At 43.4% G+C, this 22545-nt stretch overlaps 1 protein-coding gene across 10 annotated transcripts; it reads left to right on the forward strand.

Moving 5' to 3' along the window:
• Positions 1–43: 43 nt before the first annotated feature.
• Positions 44–21217, forward strand: LOC310889691 (protein scribble homolog). 10 transcript variants are annotated; one of them, XM_083817559.1, is made up of 9 exons: positions 44–737; positions 5436–5503; positions 9230–9271; positions 9367–9424; positions 12111–12218; positions 13680–13727; positions 13972–14131; positions 15534–15702; positions 20917–21217. In XM_083817559.1, coding segments are annotated over exons 2-9 (675 nt in total). In that variant the 5' UTR covers positions 44–737; positions 5436–5501; the 3' UTR covers positions 21005–21217. The 10 variants fall into 10 exon arrangements, with proteins under 10 accessions (XP_083673685.1, XP_083673688.1, XP_083673683.1 ...); XM_083817562.1 differs by lacking the exon at positions 5436–5503; XM_083817558.1 differs by lacking the exons at positions 44–737; positions 5436–5503 and adding an exon at positions 838–1253 and having other exon boundaries at positions 20923–21217.
• Positions 21218–22545: the final 1328 nt, after the last annotated feature.

Here is a 22545-nt window from a genome sequence, read left to right on the forward strand (position 1 = left end):
TTATGTCTTCCATCTCTTGGAGTGAACTGGATATGAAGCTGGATGTCATGGTAAGATAGCTTGCCTGAAAAGGCCATCTCTGTCAGTCACCTGTGGTGGGGAGAGCAGAAAAACCCAAAACACCTAGAATAGCCATGCAAGGTGGAAAGCCAGTGTCAATGCAGTGTCACTCACTGTATACTTAAAGTAGTAGCCTTTGTAACTCCTGAGGCGGTGTTACCACCCATGAATGTTTTTGTATTTGAATGTTTTGCTCCGAGACCTGTTAAAACAAAAGTGAGGATGATGACTTGCATCTCGATTATAAGATTTAAAGCATGAAATTTCTTTCAGGACATCTATCTCTTAATTCTTCTTCCCACCAATGAAAGCATTGGATGGCTCCTATGTTAGGACAGATTGCCTTAGAAACCCAGGTGGGAGAGTTTAGAAGAGGTACTTAGCATCTGTTTTTGTAAAAAGACACAGGCATTGCACATAATTAACTGCCTGGGGCTCTGATATGGAACAAGAAGCCCACCTGGACCTCGAGTCCTGGTGAAAGAATGGGCTGCCACTGCTTTCAGCCGAAAGTATCTGTTGTTAGTCTTTCTGCACAGTTTGCTTCCCATTCCTTTCATTCCTTGATCTTCAAGGTTGTTTGCTGCTGCCTCTTCTCAATCACTTTTAGAAGCTTTTGCTTGCCGTCTTCTTCAGCAGTTTCATAAGGTTCCATAGGGATGGACACAGGCTTTCAGGTAAGGCAGAAGCACAAATGAGTGTTGTCTCTCCACGAGGAGAGAACAGAGAAAGGCTGAGATGTTCTTCTGAATAGCAGCTTGGTTGAACTGACCCACGGTGAACTCCTTGCCGATCTGCCTCTTTTATCTTCTCCACATAATGGACATGCCTCTCCATGCTGGCTTGTAAACAGTTGCTTCCAGAATGGCTGTTTGCTTCCTCTACTTCACTGCATGTAATTAAAGCATTTGTTCTCAAATGCAGGCCTTTTGGCAAGCATAGCTCTTTTGAGATGACAGCATTTTTTTTCTGTTGGAATATATATTGTGTTAGCTGGCATTCAAATTTATTTAATGGATTTTGGGTTTTGTAGAGCTTCTCAACTGTCCTAATAGATAGACTGCAAATGACTTCCTTTATGTAGTCCTTTATCAGTTCAGTGCTTCAGCGTCCTTAGCTTGACTGGCCGTGGAGATGTAGTTCACCAGAAAAACACTGATGGGATTTCTTGTGCACAGTCAGCCATCTGTAAGGTAAAACAGATTTTTTTTAACGTGAAATGTTGTGTACTGAAAAATGACTCTTTGACTTCTTTCTTCCAGAAAGAAGTGCGCTATTTCTTAATTGTTAGGTTTTATGTGACGTGCAGTACATATAGTTTCTGTTGTCCAGCCTTCTGGATTATTGCTCTTCTATTTACACTCCTTGGAAATAGTCTTTGGCAGAAAATAGTCTTTGGCAGAACTTGATTTGGAACAGATATATCCAGAGCAGATTTGAGTTGTCTTGTTTCTTTGAAGTATTACTCACCTGCGTTAATTACAATGCAGAAACTAATACTAATTTGCGCGCATAGTATAGTAATATAAGAAATTTCCAAAATGTGAAATGTGTGCGTGTCTCATCTCAATATTCATGCACGTGCATATAAAGAACAACATATATATGGCCAGTTTTTCTCTGCTCTGTTTTTATTCAGGGCTTCTGTTTTGCTGTTCTATCAGGGACCATTTTTGGCAATAAGGGAGGAAACAAACGTTTTCAAAACCTAGTTGCTTGACTAGAAGGCTGCTTATACAATGCCTATGGTAACTCGTGTGAACTGTTGGATACCCGGCTTGTGTCAAAACTGCTAGTCTGTGTTGTATGAAAGAGCACCCTCTGGTCTGAGGAGAAAACACAAAGTCGGCCTGGGCACGGCATTACTTGAAACTTCTGGGCTGCTGACTTGATGGTGTGATGTAGAATTAAACACTCTTAAGCACGTGTCTGCCAGGAATCTTCTAAAGAAGGCCTTTGAAGCATACACAATTAATAGATGTTAAAATGTTAATGGGTTTGTTTAACTGTTAGTTTACTGGGGGCAGGAGAACTGAAGTGTGAGGGAAGCACAGATTGTCACCTGGTATCTGCAGTATGTTGATGTAAAGCGAAGGAAGGGAAAGAAGCCTTTTACCTTTATTGCAGAAATTACTTCCCAAGACTCCTGTAAAGCCTTCTGCCCTGCCACCTTTTGAAAGTAAGAAGCACGGGAGCTTAAAAGAAAAAATTGGGAAGTGGTTAGAAAGTGTGTTATTTTATACAACTGGATTAATACAACTTGTATAGCTCGCGGTAATATCTTCACTTGTCCAAAGGAGAAGTGGAAAATGCAAGTTAAAATGGAAGCTGGATGATGAATCAGCTCTTACAGTATTTCTACTGTTGTTCTTTTAGGGTGGACAATATGAGATTTCTTTTGAAAGTAAATACTCGTACTAAGTTATTTCAAACACTGATTTTGCTCAATCATAGTTCATTACTAAAATTGCTGTTGGATGATTTTTCTTGGGCTTTTTAATTCTGTTCTGCCAAAATAAGGTATCTGTTGGAAGAGAAAACTTTAAAAGGCTGTAGTTGAAATTTGGATTGTACGGTCGGTTTTGATCAACAGACTTCTGGGCACTGGCTGGGATTGCTTGGAGCTAAAGTAACTTGCGTACGTGTGGTGTTAATTGGTACGCTCTGCTTAGATTTAACCGCTGTATCAGTATCAGCGTGCATTAATAAGCATACCAGAAGAGCAATGGTCAGTGTTCTAAGGAAGCAACACACAATAATTGTCGTTATGAACTCGCACTGTAAGATTATCACAGTAGATTTTCTGACATCCCTGTTCTTTCACCTTTTTTTCTGTTAGAATAAAAGAATGACTGTGAAGATTAGTTGTTGGAAACTGTAAGAAACAGATCCCAGATCTCTCTTACCTGGCAGTTAACTTCTTTAGGAAAGAGTCTTGCTTCAGAAGACTGTAAGTGATGCATGTCTGCCCTTACAAGGTTTTTAAAAGTACTGCAATAAGTCATCTATACAGTCAGTATTTTTTCAAATAAATTGAAGTTTAGCGCTGTATGGACAATACCTGCCGTATTGTGATTTTGGGAGAAAGCTCTAACTTTATTTCAGTTAAACAACTTCCATGTCATTAGTGACTAAAATAGTAGCCCAAACTTAAGTATTTCCACATAAAACTCATCCTCTAGAATACATGACTTCCTTATTTTTGTCCGAACTCTAAGCATGCGTATCCATATAGGAACGGCTTTTCAGTGTTGATCTCTAGCAAAGTCTTAAATGTTTGCAGCGCAAGGTGTATGAGAGGATTTTCACCGCTTTACAGAACTGAGGTTTATCATTATAGGTATATTAAATGTAGTATGCAGTTTAGACCCATATCATTGTATTTTTATGATATATTATTAGCTATTGCATATAGAGACAGTGGCGCATATAATGTTGATAAGTTCTGCTCCAAAACAATTGAATTTTGAATAACAAAGTATCAATAGAGCCTGGAAATATTAAAAGCTGCAAGTAATAAGAACTACTTTTTTTGACTGCAGTAAGATATGTAGGCCCTAGTTTATTTACCGTTGGGTTTGAATGTTTGATGACTAGTAAATAAACCTGCACGGAGGCTATCAGAATTTTAAAAACACTTGCTACATGCTTAAGCAGGTAGCAGTAAATGGAAAGGTGAGAGAAGAATAGCAAGTTCAGCTGCAATCCACGAAAGGCACTTTCCTGCTGCCAGTTAATGAAAACAACCTGGGAGCTTGTAACTAACTGCACATGCACACCTTGCTTGTGTGTATCATTTTAGTTTTATTTTTTCCTACAGCTCTGTAGAAGCTGTATTCTAGGATTAATTTTTAGAGCAATTGAAGTATACATCTAAGCAGAAGCTGAGTGAAAGTGCTGATACACCAATAATGATATAGCAGAGGCTGCTGCTTCAGTGAGTTTGTGGACTGGCAATTCATTCGAATTGAGACAGCATGCCAAAGGAGGAGGTTTTAAAACAGGGATCATACAGTGGACTGTTGTTGCACTGCAAACTGTCAGGTAAGCAGTGATAAATAGACTGAGTGCATGTCAACGGCAATTACTGTGTGCCGTTTTGAAAATGTGTGTTAAAATCCGCCCGGTTAAATCAGCCACTGCAGTAGTAATGCTGTATTAGACTGTTGTCTGACTTCCCTGGCATAACAGAATTCCCTGATGTTGGATACCTTGAGACAGGTATTTAATTTTTTGTTTCATATACCTGTTCATCTCTTGTTACCTGGTAATGCTTACACTCTTAACAGCTGGCATGGCTGTGAACGTCGTGCTCTGCAGAGATGAGAAATTCGGATGTCTGGCTCCAAGTTGCTGATGTTTTTGCGATGTCGCTCCAAGCCCCCTGTTGTTACAAAACTGTTTCTACAGTAAACTCCAGGTCTGCTGCCTGCCTTCAGGGTGGAACTTGGCCAGGCCTGATTTTGCTGCCACCGATATCAACTGCAGGATCGTGAACCAAAAGAGGGAGTAGGGTCTTCTGAGAGGTTTGACACAGATTCTGCATCACGGATACTTTACACGGCAAAGCCAACCCTTTCCAAGGTTTTGTGTGCATGCACATGCGCACACAAAACATCTTTCTGGGGAAGAGGATTGTTCTGATTAAAGGTAATTTTCCCAACAGAGGGGGGAGGAAAAATGACCAAGCAGGCAAACAGCGCAGCTCAAATGCTGTTTGAGGCTGACGGCTGATTAAAGCCACAGTGCAGCAGATGACTTTGCCTAGCAAACAGTGAGTCTACAAGTATCTTCCGTGACTCGAGGAATCATAAGCTACTGTAGAGAACTTCATGTTAGTGAAGACTGCAGTGCTTGCTGGGAGTTTGTGTACACAAAGTATTCCAGCTGTGACAAAATGGAGCTTTCTGTGGGCTTGATTGTTCTGATAAGAAGTCAAGATAATTAGCCTCGGAGCTTGGAGAGTTTGGGATATTGACACTTCTGGGTGATCAAATGGTCAATGTGTGTAAAATGACGTGCAACGTAAGAGTGATGTTACAGTGTTTCTGAATTTGTTTTTTTCTTCTCTCTGATTCTAAGTTAATTTAGCCATTTGTGCTGTTCTAACCTTTGCAGTGGCCACTCGTGCAAAGTTAATTCTGAGAGATGAAATTCTGGCTGTATTTAATTGTATCCTTTAATAATAGGGTTTTGTACAGGAAACTGGATATTTCAACATGAGTATGTGAGGAACGACAGAGGGTAACTAAAAAAAAATCTCAATTTTAAGAAGTCTTTAAGCTGAGGTGTTTCTAGATCCTGTTCTCAAGGTTTTTCCACATTTGTGAGGTTTAAACAGTTGCTTTGTGCATTTCAAGCTTATTTTTTTCTAGGAAGTAGAAGAATCTAGGCTAAACACAGCTCACAAGTGAAGGTCTGTGAAAGCACCGAAAACTGGAATGTAAGTGGAAGCTTCTTGTTCTCAGTGTTACATCCAGTCCATAGGATAGGCTTTGTGGCACAGCAGTGTCAAACACACTGATTTATCTTGGGTTTAGAAATGACTCACAGTGAACACATCTGTTAAGTAACTGAGAGAGGGAGTTAGGAGAATCTTACCAAGTAGAGAGAGAGCGCTGACGGCATTAAACTAGGATGCTACTTAGTGTCTTTGCTAACTATGGTGCGTTGTGCAAATTACCTAAAGCAAGAAGCCTTGGGCCCCTTACCAAGGTCAGTCTCCTAATAAGAGAGTGAGCCTGTCTTAAGAAACTGGGAGAAACTGGTCCTGCAGATGGACAAGAGCCAAGGAGCCACTGAGTCTGTGCAAAGACAAGAGGTCAACTAGCGGTGACGAGGAAGAGTCATCAATCTTCATCCCCATGACCCCCGACGACCACCACCAGAATACACTGCGCAAGCGCAGATGGGAGGAGCTTATGGAAATGACTCCTTGGAACTAATTTTAATATGAAGCGGGGACAGGTTAGGAATATGTATAGGCGTATTGTGAAACTTCATGCATATGTAACTCTTTGCTGCATATAACCAAGGCAAGTTGTCGCGTCAGGCGCGCACGACTTTGGCAAGACTACCCCCTGTGCTGCCCAGCGCTGAATAAACATACCTACTTCACAATCTTACTGATTGTGGAGTCCGTTTTCTGCAAGTCAATATCAGCAACCTGAGCTTGACAAAAGCTATCTACTTTTTTGCTTTGTTAATTTTTAGCCCGCTCAATGAGGTAAATCACATCATCTTGGGGTGAGGTGACCATTAACACTGACAAAGGAGAAGGGTCAGGACCACATGGCTGGGGGTAGTGAATACCGCTGTGGAGCTGTAGTGAGCAACAGCTCACTCCATCTTCTATTGCTTCCTTAGCCTATCTTGCATATTCCTTGATTCTTAGATCCTTTGATACCAAGTGAGCACCAGATACACAGTAAGATTGGGAGAAGATACTATTCATTAAAATAATGGTATTTCAATGCATTCTGTTTCAGCTCCATACATTTATTTATTTGCTTTTTTGACAAGAGATCCTCAGAGGTGTATTTTGGGCTGTTTATCTGCCAGTTTTCTTTGAGATTAAGGTCTTTTTGTCAAGAACTATTCTTGGGGTGAAGATGATACTCCTCATTCTACATTGGAAAGAAATCTAGATATTGCCAGCAACGTGCACTTGCAGCCCAGAAAGCCAACCATATCCTGGGCTACATCACAAGAAGCATGACCAGCAGGTTGAGGGAGGTGATTCTCTGCCTCTACTCTGCTCTTGTGAGACCCCATATGGAGTACTGTGTTCAGCTCTGGGACCCTAACACAAGAAGGACATGGACATATTGGAACGACTCCAGAGGTGATCAGAGGACTAGAGCATTTCTCATATGAAGAAAGGCTGAGAGAGCTGGGGATGTTCAGCCCGGAGAAGAGAAGGCTCCGGGGACACCTCCTTGCAGCCTTTCAATAGTTAAAGGGGGTCTTATAAAAAAGATGGAGAAGGACACTTTGCTCAAGTAGATAATGATAGGACACGGGGGAACGATCTTAAACTAAAAGAGGATAGATTTAGATAGATTTAGACAGATAGATAGATAGAGATAGATTTAGACATTAGAAGGAAAGTCTTCACTGTAAGGTAGTGAGGCATGGGAACAGGTTGCCAGGAGAAGCTGTGGATTCCCCATCCCTGGAGGTGTTCAAGGCCAGGCTGGATGGGGCCTTGGCCAACCTAACCACCTGAGTGGGTGACTTCCCTGCCTATGGCAGGGGCTTGGAGTTAGATGATCCTTAAGGTCCCTTCCAACCCAACCCATTCTATGATTCTGTGATATTAATTTACTCTGAATTTAAGGAACATCAGCTCTCAGTTAAAAAACAAGCACAGGTCTCAAAGGGTGGCCCTGTATCTGCTCACAGAGTGATTTAGGGTGGAAGGGACCTCTGGACTTAAGACTCTGCTTGGAATAGACCCAATTAGATCAGGTTACTGAGGTCCATGTCCACTCAAATTCTGAACACCTTCAGAGATGGACAATCCACATCTTTCTAGACACCATCTCCAATGTTTCAATGTTTGAGTACCGTCACTGCGAGTTTGTTGTTTTGGGTGTTTTTTTTTTTTTTTTTGTTTGGTTTGGTTTGGTTTTTTTTTTTTTTAATTAAACTGGCATTTGGCTAGAATGTCCCTAGTTTCAACGTGTCATGGGCAGCTTTTGTGATACCCCTGATGCTTTTTGTTACGAATTAGTGACTCGAGTTCTTGAAGGCGCTTTGGTGTCACAGTTAGTGAAGCATTAGTCTTGCTAGTGGTATTCTTCATCCGTGTTATGTACATGAGCTTTCTGTCACAATTACATGATTTAATACTTTTTGAATCAAAGCCTTGTACAGCAGTCTCCTGCATGTCAGGTAAGATTATATCTGGTAGATTTAGTTCTCTTTGGACAGTGAATGTTACACAAAATGGAACAGGTCCCCCAGATGATACTGAAGGACATAAGGCAATTAATAGCCTTGGGGCTTGCACGTTTTCTGGGATTTCAGGAGACTGGCCTTCAGGTTACTGCACCAAAGTAGAAATTCCAAGAAATGGCATCTCTAATTCTTTGTCTCCATCTATTTTTAATGTAAATTCATTGTTTTTGACATCTTGTAGTCAAACCAGAATTTACAGGTTTATTTCAGAGCTCAGAGAATTATTCAGAGAAGTCAAGTCCTTTGTCCAGAGGCTGGTGTCGTGATGGTATTGCCTGGCCTTGAGTTCTGCCATCTTCCAATGGGGAGCAAGCAAGGTGGGGGGATGTAGGATCTGTTTGTGGTGGGGTTAGGCGTACGTACAGGGGACGGCAGTGGGGCTTCCTTCATGGCAGGCAGCAAGGACCTCTGACAGAGCACTGATAGCTCTGGGTAATTGCAGTCTCTGTGCTGAGAAAGGTGGTTGTCTAAGCCTCTCATGCAGGAACCCTGGTATCTTCATTTTCTCTCCATTTTCTCCCCTGGCAATCCTCTGGCGTAACCTCCCTCCAGACACCTGCAGCCACTCGGCCTGCTCACCTGTCAGGCAGGGAGACCCGCTTCGTAAGCGCCTGTTGGTGTGCAGTGCATGCTGCTGCTCTGTGCTGCTCTCACCCGGCACCGCTGCTCGTCTCATCTTCCGCCAGCTCTGTGCTCCCCAGCTCTTGGTCTTGGTGTGCACCGTGGGCTCAATGCAGAGAGCAGTGCCCAGAGCAGCCAGCCAAGGCATGAGAGGCTTTTTCCACTAGATACTGATGATATGGCATCTGGGAATGCTTTCTGGCAGAGAAGCTGTGGCACTGATGGCTTTGCTCGAGTGCAGTAGCAAGTGCAGAGTGCCGGGGATGTAAACAAGGGCCAGGATCAGCTGAGCTGGAGCAGAAAAGGCGCGGGTGGGGGTCAATGCATGGAGATGCACAGAGAGCTGTGAGTGCCTTCTCACATCACAGAGGAGCTAGGAGCAGTTCCTCTTGTGGGAGGGCTCTGAACATGGGCTCCCCACCTGAAGAAGGCATTTCAGGGGTTGATATGGGACTTTAGATTTATTTCTGGTACAGGGGAGAGGGGTGTGGGTAAAGAGTTTTGTATCTTTTTATTTGTATGGAGCAGGGTTAGCTAAAGGGTTCTGGCTTGGTCTTCACATTTACACCTTTATTTCTGTTTTCAGGCTTCCATTAATTTCATTTTATCACAGGATGATAGTAAATCAGTAAGTACATCTGTTATGAGACTTTGTTGTAATGTCCCTATGCGTTCTGCAGTGCATAGAGCTTACCTGTTCCTTCTGTGTGTGCTTACTTTCAGCCCTGTAAGTTCCAGTGTTGGCTCTTGTACTCTCCTTCAGTCCTCCACGATACATCAGGTTTGTACAAATGCACTTAAATATTCCTAATTTGATAACTTGATGCAAATGTTCTTGCAGTTTTTATTCCTGGTTACACTTGCAGCTTTCACTCGTGCTTTTTGCTGGATTATTCAAGTTCTGCTCCTAATCTCTTTAGTATGTGATGTTTTGTTCACTTCCACACAACAACCAGCAGTGATGGCATCTAGGTCAAATCTCAGACTTTTATGTCTGCTCTTTGCTCCTATCTGTGCCTGCATTTCTAATTGGAGGCCTAGCTGGTTCTCTGTTCATTTGCACCTCCGGCTTTTGCCAGTACCCATTTATCACTGATGTTTCCCAGCTGTATCTCCCATTCATGGTGCATACATTCTCCCAGCTCCGACATACTTGTGCCGTACCCCTCTGACCATTGTCGCTGCCACTTTTATGGCAGATTCTTCCTTGTGACCTGGGCTTTCTCTTTGTTGTTCCTGTTATCACCTTGACTTGTCTGAATCTCTTTGCCTGTACAAAGTATTTGTACCAGAGGCATTGCTTGGTGTTTGGTGTTTGCTTCAGTAGCTCAACTGAGTTGAACTACTTGAATTGAGTAGAATTGAGCTCAGGTGCATGGATTTGTCTTATTCACTTGCATGCCAGAGACACCTTGCTCCCCTAACTCCTCACCTCTCTTCTGTCTCTCTATTCCTCCGCTTTTTCCCCTACTATGTGATATTGACACAAGCAGACCAAACCAGGTGTCATTCAGCCTCTTTCTCGAGTGCGTCAAAATGCTGCCTCACATAATTCGGAGGACAGGGACAGCCCCAGTCCCTTCCAGAAACTTGAGCCCTGCTCCAGTATCCAGAACTCTGTAAGTGGCCTGCAGTTCTTTCTTGCTAAGCTTGTCCTAGGCTGCTCTAGTGCCACTTTTTCTGGTGGGGAGGCTGGACACAGCCTCCCAGTGGTGTCTTTGTAGTTTACAGATCATGTGCCTTAGCTAAAGCTGGTTTTGAATTTGCATCAGACTGGATGCCCTGATTAAGAACCCATACTCTACAAGTAGAGTTATAGTCAATGTGTCCTGTTCAGTTTTCTAACATAAAAGAGCCTCACCAGGCTGCCTTGTGTCTTCACTTATCCATTCAAAAATCTTGCATTGTTGAAACTGAATAGTGGCTGAAATCCTCACAGCACTTAGTTTTAAATCCTTATTTATGAACTGTTGCATTCTGTTGAGGCATATATCATTCAGAATCTTTTCTGTCAATGTCTTGTATCTTCGAACAAAAGCCAATATCATCTCACTGATAATAAGTTTTTTGATTTGCAAAATAATTGTTTTTTCAAAGATTATTTTTATCTGGGATTTATGTTGATGGGGGAGAAAGATTAGGTACTTTGGTCTTTGCCTTGGTAAGAATTGTCATGACTTGTGCACCTGTATTATAGCTCTTCCCTTTTATTAAAACCTATATGAAATTATAGCAGATTACAGACATTTCTCTGAATAAGTGAAGGGAAGACTTGAGATCAAGGTCTATTATTCTCCAGATTATTGATCCCTGAGTGGGTTGCCACTGGTTTAGGAGGCTATGACCATTAGCCTTGAAGTGTGCAGAACTATGGAACGGTCATTTTAGAAACAGCACAAGAGCCACTGGGGGAAAAAAAATAGATTGAGACTGATAGATCCCTTCCCACAAGGAAGGCTCATTTAGTCATGTGAGAAAAATCTCAAATAATTTTCTTCAGACAGGATCTTCTGCGAAGCTATTTTATTTGTGATTGCAATGGCGGGCATCCTGTCAATTAGGAGCACATTTTAGTAAACAAATCATAACCTTTTATTCCCAATTACCCGACGCCTGATCACCTCCCCTGTTTCCTCATTGGCTGAGTACTACAGGTTCACAAGCTACTCGACGCTCCTCTATACCATATATGTACAAGTTTTCTTTTTTTCAACCCTTTAATTTCTCCTTTCTTATGTTTTGAGAACTTGTGATCTTTGTTTTACTGTTCTCACGCTGCTCATCCTGTTTTTCTCAAGCTTCTGCCTTATTTTGGAAGAGTGAGGCCTTCTACTCTCCACTTACCTACTTAGCATTTCTCCCTATTATGACTGCACAGCTACCTTTGAATACAGAAAATTAGTTCTCTACTGCAAAAACACAACTTAGTTTCTCACAGTCAGAAGTACTAGATAAAGCCAGGGCTTATCTTCCATTTTCTAGCAGACTAAAATTGGCTAATCAGTTCTAAATAAGGGTCAGTCAACTGTATATCTGCTGTATTCCAGCGTCCAAAGCCCATTGATTCAAATAAGTGCATTCTAGTTGAATTGGCTGGAAATCCTTAAGGATCAAGAGAGCAGTCTGGCACCTTGGCCAAGAGATCAGTCACAAAATTCTGGTGAAGTCAGTGTGGATCTGTACCACCAGAAGTATCAGTCCTCCACCATCCAAGAAATAAAATGAGGCTATGTATATATATAAATAAATAAATATATATATATATAAAAAATGAGGCTGCTGTATATAGTGTCCACTGCTCACCTTTCTGTAGAAGGCTGCAGTAGCTGTCCCTTCTGTATTCCAGGCTTTGCAGGCTGAAGGCAGGCTTTTGAGGCAGTTTCCCTCATTTTCTGTTTTTGTTGTTGTTGTTGTTGTTTTTTCTATAAATCTGTGATTCTTTTTATATTCTGTATTTGTCCCTTTAGCCAAAGCCACCTTCACCACCCTCTCCTGACGAGATTCCCATCAATGTCAAGCAAGCATACAAGACCTTTGCAGCAGTACCCTTGTCACACCCTCTGCTCGAGATACAGGTAACTGGTGCTGACTGGGGGAAATGTTGCCCAAACAGTGGAACACACAGAAGATAAAACATTGCAAGTGAGCACGGGAAGTGTGAGGCTAGGAAGGAGGTAGCAACTTGTTTACCCCAAAGAAATATGCTGTGTGTGATGTTGAGGATGAACTAGGTTCATGAGTTAGATGTCTTGACTCATCTTGTATACGGATGATTTCTCAAGTTCTAGCTGCTGTATCATGGTTTAGGAAGCAATTATTGATCCTGAAGTAGCTCACCTTGTATTTTGTACTATTAAATTCAATTATTTTCATCCTCCTCAAAGCAACCTATCATTCCAGGATTCTATTCCAAACCTTTTGAATTTTAACAGTACTTATCTCCATTCAGTGGAGTGGATGAATGAAATAAAGTGCAGAGACCTTTGACAACTCTGCATTTCTGCAAAGCTGTGTTCTGGTCTTTTTTGTCATTCATCAACTTTTTTCATGCCTCCTTGGTTTCTGATTCAAATTTGGCAATGCAAATGTTAACCAAGATTGGTCACAAAACTGGTCTTTGTAGTCTCAAGACTACAGATCTTTGCAGTTCTTTGTTTAAAAAATTATATTATCAAATGAGGGTATTAGATTAATCTTCATTGCACCTGTTCCACTGTACTTTTTTCCATTTATTTTCATGTTGCATTTTCATCCTTGAATGTTTGTCCTAGGGCTTTTTACAATGCTTATATTAGACTAATGACTCTCCTTCTCAAATTGTTTTTGCCTGCTTCTTGATTCTGACAAGATATTAGCTATCTTTTAGACATAAATGCCCACCTAGTCAAACAAGTCAATTAAAAAAAGATCCTTGTTGGACTTTGAGTTTCTTGGGTCTTTTTATTCAGAATTCTTGAAAAGTGATCTGCAGGGGTGAGATTCTTAATAACTTCTGGCAGTTCTCATTTTACCCTTACAGTTTCTGATTTCTGGTTCACGGATGGATTTTGTGGATCAATTTCTTCTTTTCCCTGTAATTCTACTCTTCCAATATTCTGTTATTTTATTCTGCTAAATAAGATTTTTTTACTTCCTGATAGTGAAATTTCCACTTCTTAGAAGTAAATTTTACGTAGTTGTATCTTTGATTTAAAGAAAATCTAAACCTCTGTCTTAAGCTAAGCCCTCTGCTCCTGTTTGGTTCACTGATTTCCCTGTAAGTTTCAGTTTCTGCCCTTTTAAAATTGAAAACTTTTGTCACTATCTGTTTTTGTTTATCCCTCAATTAACTTAAATCCTCTTTGCCCACTACTCACAATTGCTGTCTGAAGCTGCCTTGCCTTGTGTTAATTCTGTGACTGCTCTGTGAACCAGTCCATCAGCTGATGTCCCTGACTGCTGCTGTTTTATATTGCATCATTGACACTTAGTTGTGGGAGAGGAGTGATGGTAGAAAACCCTCTTTTTAGAGTGTGCCCACTTCTCTGTATCCTTAGGAACTGCCTGGTCAGACCAGCACAGAGAAACCTAAAACTGCCCTAGAGGTGAGTTCTGGTGGCTGGAGCAGGAACTAGGACAGGGACTCAAAGAGGATTCAGGCTTTCGGGACTGTGGATGTGGAGACAGGATCCCAGTGCGGGCACACACTGAAGGGCTGGGGAGGAGGAGGAGGGTGTGGGTATGGAGCATGTGAGTGGGGTGGGCACGCACAGGGCACGCATTCAGGGGGTATGGGAAGAGAGCCTTGGCTTGGTCGCTCTGTGGGCAGTGCTGGTGCATCTCCCACAGGTGCCGATGTCAAGTGGACTGCACAGCCCCGAACAGCGACCCTTCCGTGAGAGGCAGAAGTATTTTGAAGTTGAGGTTAAGCAGCAGCAGATGGATAAGCCTCCCAGGCGTGTCTCCTTGGTAGGAGAGGATGACCCAAAGAAAATGAAGGAAGAAGAAGGTATGCTTCAATCTGTGCGGGGACATTTGGCCTGTTAAGTGAGTCCTACCTCTATGGGAGGCATGAGATAGCGCACACACCAGGAATCCAAGATCTGCAAAAGTGTGTGGGTGGTTATTAAAAAGGCCTGGTAACTGCTTGACATATGTGAACTTTAATGAGTTTATTGGCTGCTCCACTGTTACTGTGTAAAACACAACTTCTAATCGGGACAACTCTGAGTAAAAGAATTAAAAAAAAAAAAAATCTGGGGAAGAGAAATCTCACAGTGAATATTGTCCAGATAATAAATGAAATTTTAGCTTACTCAAGATGAAATATCCCAGTAAAATACTTCAAAATCGTAAGTTACATCCTCTGGATCTCTGCAATTCTAGCAGTTACCCAAAGATTTCTGCTGTTTTGTGCTCCCATTGCCAGCAAACTACAGCTTTAGAAATTTCTAAATCTTGTCATAAAGATCCCTAGTCATGTTTTGAATTAGGCACACTTACTTGCACAAGTGTTCCAGTTGCATTTTCTTATTTTAAAAGCATTTAATAAAAGAGGCCAAGCATCGTTATTACTTTGCAGTTACAGTAGATTGGTCAGAACACCTGCCTGCAGAGAGTAGCCTATTCACAGGCCCCTTTTGTCCCTGTTCCTCTTGCGTCCTGTGCAGCTGCCTGCCTGCCTAATGGTTCCCTTTGACTCGGTGCCAGGAGGAGGGGGTTCCTCAGCACTCCAGTCCTGGTTTTGGCTGAGATAGAGTTGATAGAGTTAATTTTCTTCCTAGTAGCTGGTACGGTGCTGTGTTTCGGATTTAGGATGAGAATAATGCTTAAACATACTAATACTGTAGTTGCCATAGAGCAGTACTTACACTTAGTAAGGGACTTTTCAGCTTCTCATGCTGCCATGCCAGTGAGGAGGATGGAGGTGCACAAGAAGCTGAGAGGGGACACAGCCAGGGCACCTGGCCCAAACTTACCAAAGGGATATCCCGTATGAAGTCATGTGGAACAATAAAATGGGGGGGGGGGGAGGTTTCTGCTGCTCAGGGAGTGTCTGGGCATCAGTCAGTGGTGGTTCTGCATCACGTTTTTGTATATTCTAGTATTCTCTCTCATCCCACTGTGTGTGGGAAGTGAGTAAATGGCTGTGTGGTGCTTAGCTGCCTGCTGGGTTAAACTACAATAAGCCTCTAGGAGTGGAGGCTTATTGACTAGGGAGGCAGGACTGAGGGAATGCAGTAGAGCTTATTACATCTGAAACATCAGTGGAGTGGAGGAGAAACAAAGGAAATGGTGAAGAGCACAGACTTGAAGGGATGATGAGCATAAGTTCCTGCCCAGAGGCTTCATCCCTGTGGGGTTTTAATGAGTGCCTTGTGGTGTAAGATGAGTCTGTATTATTTTGACAGCTCAAAAGCTGCAGCAGAAACATACCCTTCTGTTGGAAGAAGAAGTGGAAGAGGATGAGATGATAAAACGAGTGCCTGAGGTGAGCATGCAGTCCAGTGTCATCACTGAAGGAGTTGAGTACAAGATTGAGAGACTAAATGGAAGGAGCATCCAGCCTCCAGGAACTCGGTAAGACAAGACTGCTTGCTCAGTGCTACCTACATGTGTCAGAGGTGTCTCAGCATCAGTAGTTTTTCAGGGAAGAGGGCTGGACATTATCTCAGCTTCAACATAAAACCACTCAGTATGGGGTTTTGTTTTTCCAGCTTTTTCTTTTCAGAAGAATACCTTCTTCAGCTCTGTGCTTTGGAATGTAGAGCCATTGATTTTTGGTGATAGCTAACTTGTGGTAAGCCTTGGTGCTGGACCTGGCTTTGATTCTTTAGGGTATTGATTCCTGGTTCTCCTGGAAGGAATACAGGGATGCTGTTCATGTTTGTAGGGAGAAAATTTGTGTGGCCAAAGCCCAACTAGAGTTGAAGCTGGCCATGTCTGTGGGAGACAATAAATAAGGTTATTTTAGATATGTGAACAGAAAAAGGAGAACCAAAGAAAACATAGGTCCGCTACTTGATGGGGAAGGTCTCCTCACAGACAGTGACACAGGCAAAGCAGAGACATTTAATGCCTTCTTCGCCTCTGTCTTCAACACTGATGATGGGCTTCGGGACCCAGGGTGCCCTGAGCTGGAGGACCATGACAGTGGGAATGACAAACTCCCAACCAACCCTGAATGTGTGCGGGATTTGCTACTCCACTTGGATCCATACAAGTCCATGGGTCCGGATGGTATTCATCCCAGGGTGCATAAAGAGCTGGCTGGGACCTCTCTCAATTATTTTTCAACGATTTTGGGAATCTGGAGAGGTCCCAGTAGACTGGAAGCTGGTAAATGTGCCAATTTTCAAGAAGTGTAAGAAAGAAGACCCTAGCAATTACAGGCCTGTCAGTCTCACGTCAGTGCCTGGTAAAACTATGGAGAAGATGATCCTTGAAGTTATTGAAGCGCACCTGGGGGACAATGCAGTCATTGGTCCCAGCCAGCATGGGTTCACGAGGGGTAGGTCCTGCCTAACAAAATTGATTTCCTTTTATGATAAGATCACCCATCTAGTCGATCAAGGGAAACCAGCTGATGTGATCGTTTTGGACTTCAGCAAAGCTTTTGACACGGTTTCCCATAGGATCCTACTGGACAAAATGTCCAGCATACAGCTAAACAAAAACATGATGCAATGGGTGAACAATTGGCTGCTGGGCAGGGCTCAAAGGGTTGTGGTAAATGGGGCCACATGAGGCTGGCGGATGGTCACTAGTGGGGTCCCTCAAGGCTTCATTTTAGGGCCAGTCCTCTTCAATGTTTTTACAAATGATTTGGATGTAGGACTATAAGGTGTTTTGAGCAAATTTGCCGATGACACCAAACTTGGAGGAGTTGTAGCCTCGGCTGAGGGTGGAAAGGGCTTGCAGAGAGATCTGGACAGACTGGAGAGCTGGGCGATCACCAGCCACATGAAGTTTAACAAAAGCAAGTGCCGGGTCCTGCACCTGGGACGGGGCAACCCTGGCTATACGTACAGACTGGGCAACAAGACACTGGAGAGCAGCCCCGCAGAGAGGGATCTGGGGGTTGTGGTTGACAGCAAGTTGAATATGAGCCAGCAGTGTGCCCTGGCAGCCAGGAGGGCCAACCGTATCCTGGGGTGCACCAAGCACGGCCTTGCTAGTCGGTTGAGGGAAGTGATTGTCCTGCTCTACTCTGCGCTGGTGCGGCCTCACCTCGAGAACTGTGTGCAGTTCTGGGCACCACAGTACAAAAAGGACGTTAACCTGTTGGAGAGTGTCCAGAGGAGGGCGACAAAGATGGTGAAGGGCCTAGAGGGGAAGACATATGAGGAGCGGCTGAGGTCACTGGGCCTGTTCAGCCTGGAGAAGGGGAGGCTGAGAGGAGACCTCATCGCGGTCTACAACCTCCTCGCGAGGGGGAGTGGAGGGGCAGGCGCTGAGCTATTCTCCGTAATCATCAGTGACGGGACCCGCGGGAATGGTGTCAAGCTGAGGCAGGGGAAGTTTAGGCTGGACATCAGGAAGAGGTTCTTCACTGAGAGGGTGGTCGCACACTGGAACAAGCTCCCCAGTGAAGCAGTCACTGCACCAAGCCTGTCTGAATTTAAGAAGCGATTGGACTGTGCACTTAGTCACGTGGTCTGAATTTTGGGGTAGACCTGTGCGGTGCCAGGAGTTGGACTTGATGAACCTTATGGGTCCCTTCCAACTCGGGATATTCTATGATTCTATGATTAAATCTGTATTAATTTTGATAGTCTCTTTGCATGTTTAAACATCAGAAATTGCAAAGCACCTAGTTCTGGTTCACAAGAACGTGAGCTTCTCTGGCAGCTGAGTTGAAAGCCCAAGCTATTTCTGCCAGTAAATGATTTCACACCCTGCCTACCTGCACAAAGACAGCTTGCCTGGTGCATCTGGCATAACACAGGGGGAATGCTAGCCATGCCGGGTAGCCACATCACCTCTAGGGAAGTGTTTAGTTTCTTCCAGCTCCTGTGCTCATTGTGTTAACAAAGAAAATTCACAATGTCATAGGGGCCTGGGCATATCTATCCCATGAACTGAATAAAGTGCCCACTCTTGGCATCACTTGGAGAAAGGTGTGAGTAGGAACTCGTACTGGAAGACCACTTTAAGCATTTGAAAGCAGACATGGCTCTGCATTCCCACGCTTAGGTTCTCTGTTGCCATACTGCATTTCAGGTAACTTAGTTCACTGTTTACTTGCTGAGAGCAATGTAGGGACAGTTTCTTCCAACACTTCCTAAGTTTGGAGTACCCATCTGCCACCTGTTGGGGGTGGTTCTTGTCCTCATCTCTCTGAAGGGTCTCATGAATGCCAGCATTTTTCTCACATTAGTTAAAGACAATGGACAACGACAGAGTGCCTTATGAAGTACTGTGAACTAGATAGGGCCTTAATATCATAGTTAATATTGTGATGTATGTGAAGCAGACATGTACCCATAAATCTAGTAAAACAGAGCCTACTTGATGCTATGAGGCGATGAGGAAGAGGAGAATCAGAGAGCCTTGGCACTGGCTGGCTGCATACAAAAAGAGGTTTATTTTACCAGTGCATTTCTCTGGAGCTGCAGAAAATACATGCCCAGTGAGCATCACCCCACTTCTTCCTACTCTCAGCACTAGTTGCAGCTCCTCCGCCTGCTGGTCCAAGCATGTCAGTCACAGCACGGACAAAGAGAGAATTATTTCATCATGAATAAATGCTTCTCACAGATTTAGAAATTTCCTCTAATATCTTCCAACACCTTTAAATATGTACAGGTCTCAAGAGTTATCCACAGCAGTGAAACTGAGAAGGAGCCTGAAGACAGAGTAAACATGGCCGTGCAAGTCTAGGGAGGACCTTCCCAACATGGACATACGGAGTGGGTTTTGGAATAGTCATCAGAACAACTACACAAAGACAGGTTTGGATAGGCATCAGCCGGGGGCTCTGTTGGTAATGAAAAGTAACTGAGTTTAAGTAAATGCAGTAAATGAAGGACCAAGGACCTTCCAGACAGACGTTTCACAGTGAGCAGATGGCACTGATGACTGGATAGAGGAGCAGAATTTTGTGCCTATTTTGAATAAATGGTAGTATAGAAAACCTCAAATGCTCTTAGTTGTGTGAGCGGTTCCAAAGTGCTCTCCAACATGTATGTGCATGTTAATAATAAAATATTTTCTGTGCTGGTTTTGCCAGATTTATTCACTAAGGAAAGAAGATGATGGGGTCTACCAGTGTCAAACTACTGACATGGCTGGACAAGCACATACAGATGGAAGTATCACAGTGCTAAAGGAGAACAAAAGCAAGAAGGAGGAATTCCTTTTGGCATGGGACAACCTAGCCTAGCAAATAGTGCTGGCAAAAGCAGTGCACACCATTCCCAGGAGCCAGTTAGCTTTTATAAACAGATCAGAATTTGTAGATGGGAAAAAAAGCCAGTTGCAGGGAAGGATGTGCTCGTATGTGTGCTATGTGCATTTAATTTTTCCTCTCTAGAGCAACAGACAAGACTATTTCTTTATACCACCTTTCCCCATCCTAACAAGGATACAAGCAGCTGTACTGGCACCAAACATTTCTGGATGATACCCTTCATAAAGGCCAGTTATGCAAATCATACCCTAAACACAGTAATAATAGCAACAGAGTGATAGTATTTTACTTAAGAGCCTTAGAAACCCTTCTGTGAAAGTTCTGCCACTTTCCGAATTTGTAGCACAATAGTGGTTCCTTCTGTAATGCATCTCAGTGAGAAAGCATAGGTTACACTGGACCAGCAAATTGCACTATGGTGAATGGTCTGTTGCATGTAAAGAAAAATCTGAAACTAGGAAACCAGGCTGTGGGAAAGAAAAGAAAGGGAGAGCAATGTGTCACTTGAAAGCTGTTCTGAAAATGCACTGCATTATAGTAGAAATCTGTACCTTTGATATTTGGGGGTGTAGGGACGTGGATTTTAGACTCGGTTTTCTCGTAAAGACTTCTTTGGACACATTCCAGGCTAGATGCCTTGACCTCTGCACTGGGGGTCAGGTTCCGGTGTCTGACGACTCTCTCGGTGAAGAACCTTTCCCTTACACCTGGCCTGACCCTCCCCTGTTGCAGCTCCGTGCCTCGGGTCCTGTCGCTGTCCCCAGAGAGCTCAGGCTCAGCGCCTGCCCCTCCGCTCCCCCTCACGAGGAAGCTGCAGGTCTCCATGAGGCCTCCTGTCAGCCTCCTCTTCTCTGAGCCGAACAGAACAAGGGACCTCAGTCATTTCTCATATTTCTTGCCCTCCAGACCCTTCACCATCTTTGCAGCGCTCTTTTGAACACTCTTTATTAGTTTTGTCCTTCTCGTGTTGTGGCACCCAAAACTGCACGCAGTACTCGAGGTGAGGCCACACAGGCACAGAGTAGAGCAGGACAATCATGTCCCTCTGAAATGTGTCCTCTCCCCTGTTCTAGGAAGGAGGAATGTGCTCATTCAACAAGGGCACAAGCTACAAACCGATCAGTGGCCACCTTTGCTTCTTTCTTCATAGTAGTTAGAAAGTGTCGCATTAATACTCTCGTTACAGGTTTAATGTCACTTCAATACATTACGTTTTCTTATTTTGAAAATATGTGATTAATACTGAAAATATGTAGCCAAAAATACTTATCAATACTGACAATACATAGCAAATATGTAGGAAGGAAATAGCAATAGAAGCAAGGACTGTTTCCATCGTTTCAAATAACGTTTTCTCTGACATATTTTTTGATGCTTCTGAGGAAAAGGCCACCAGTTGTCACACCTTGGCACCTCCAGAAGTGGTCCAGAAACAAAGAAGCTGATGCTGATAAATACTCAGAGAGGTAGATGTGATACAATGAAGCAAGAAAAACAGAAGTCCTTCATGACTGCTTGTCTGCTACAAATGGACCATGTGAGTCTATTCCAGTAAACTGAGAATACTTTACTGACTCCTGAAACTGAAAACTCCTGAAATCAATTTTTCACTCTGTAGATTTGCACCTCTGGCCTACTTTTGTCCCACAGTACTGACAGCTATCTGATTAAGTCTCTGGTTGCTTGCATGGCCTATAAGATGCTTCAGTTCTGAGGAAATGCCAGAAAGCCGTGGGCACACAGGTGAAGAGCTGCCACGGTTACCTGTGTGCTGTATCCACATTACAGGGTCGCCTACCAAAACACCAGTCAACAAAAAAGTGGGAGAGGGAGAGGGAAGAAAACCAGTCCAGGCAATTCATTTGGCAAAGGCGGATTGATTAACCAGAGACCATATGTTTAAATACCTGCATGTATAAATTACAGCCACAGGCGAGTGCTTGGCACTATATACCTACACTCTTTCCTTGTCATGATGACAGCCTACCCAAAACAGCAAGAGCAACACAATGTCAATGTACATACGATCAGCAGCAATATGGGTAATTCTATGGGTAACCCTAACTACTTTCAGCAATGAACCCTTATGTTGCTTTGAACAGAGGATGAAGGCCTGTCTTTTCAACCCCACCTCCACCCCTACCCTCCCCACCCCCCATGCTTCTTTTACTTCACACTACTTATTATGCAAGTCAAAGAAAAAATAACTAAGAAAATAACTACTTGGTTTATCTGTTAGTCTGTTTAATCCATTAGTCACTACATATACCACAGCACACCAAACCTGTTGTTAAAACAGCTGTTACAGTACATAACCGCATAGAGCTAAAGCTTAGACAGGTTAATCTTGGCATACCATCCGCAAAGAAAAAGTAGAGCAAGCCATGGAGGTTACTATTGGACTATGTACTCGGACACCACTCTGGCCGTGGTTGAGAGGCCTGAGGCAGGGTTTGGTTAGTAAAAGACAGGAATGGTGACAGGACTATATGATAGGGCTCTGAGGTCAAAGAGAAGGTATTTCTCCATGGTTACAGATTTGGTAAAGGCTGTTGTACATGTGTGAGACTTCTCACAAGGGTGTTTTCCAGCTTTGTTTTACATGCCAGCCATTCTAAGACAGCAAGAGCATAGGCGTTGTGGAACAAACACCTTCTACTTGGTTTACCATGGGCAATCATCAGATGTTGTAGGCATTTCACAGGGGCTCACGTCTCATGCAAATACTCATTCCTGTCAGCCCTCTGAAGCTATATATGAAATGACCACTGGGTGGATTTGCAGGTGAGCCAGAAGGACAGATAGCACAAGCTGCCTGAGCAGAGAGGCATACCCGCGCACCAAGCAGGAATCTAGGAGCAGAAAATGTCGGTTACGGTGACGGAATTGGGTTCTGTGTAGTGATGCTAGAAGGATTAAGCCATGGGATTGGCCATGCAGCTGAACATGATGGCTCTGCAGGGGCGGAACAAGAGGGAACGTAGTTGCTGGCTGAATAAAGAGGTACTTCC

Source organism: Anser anser (assembly GCF_964211835.1).
Source record: "Anser anser genome assembly, chromosome: Z".
Lineage (NCBI taxonomy): Eukaryota > Metazoa > Chordata > Aves > Anseriformes > Anatidae > Anser > Anser anser.

Coding starts and splice junctions, on each gene's coding strand:
- LOC310889691 (XM_083817556.1), top strand. CDS start 1,219: ATGGGATTTCTTGTGCACAGTCAGCCATCTGTAAG. Junction 13,728..13,971: donor AACCTAAAACTGCCCTAGAG/GTGAGTTCTGGT, acceptor CATCTCCCACAG/GTGCCGATGTCAAGTGGACT. Junction 15,703..20,916: donor ATCCAGCCTCCAGGAACTCG/GTAAGACAAGAC, acceptor GATGCTTCTGAG/GAAAAGGCCACCAGTTGTCA.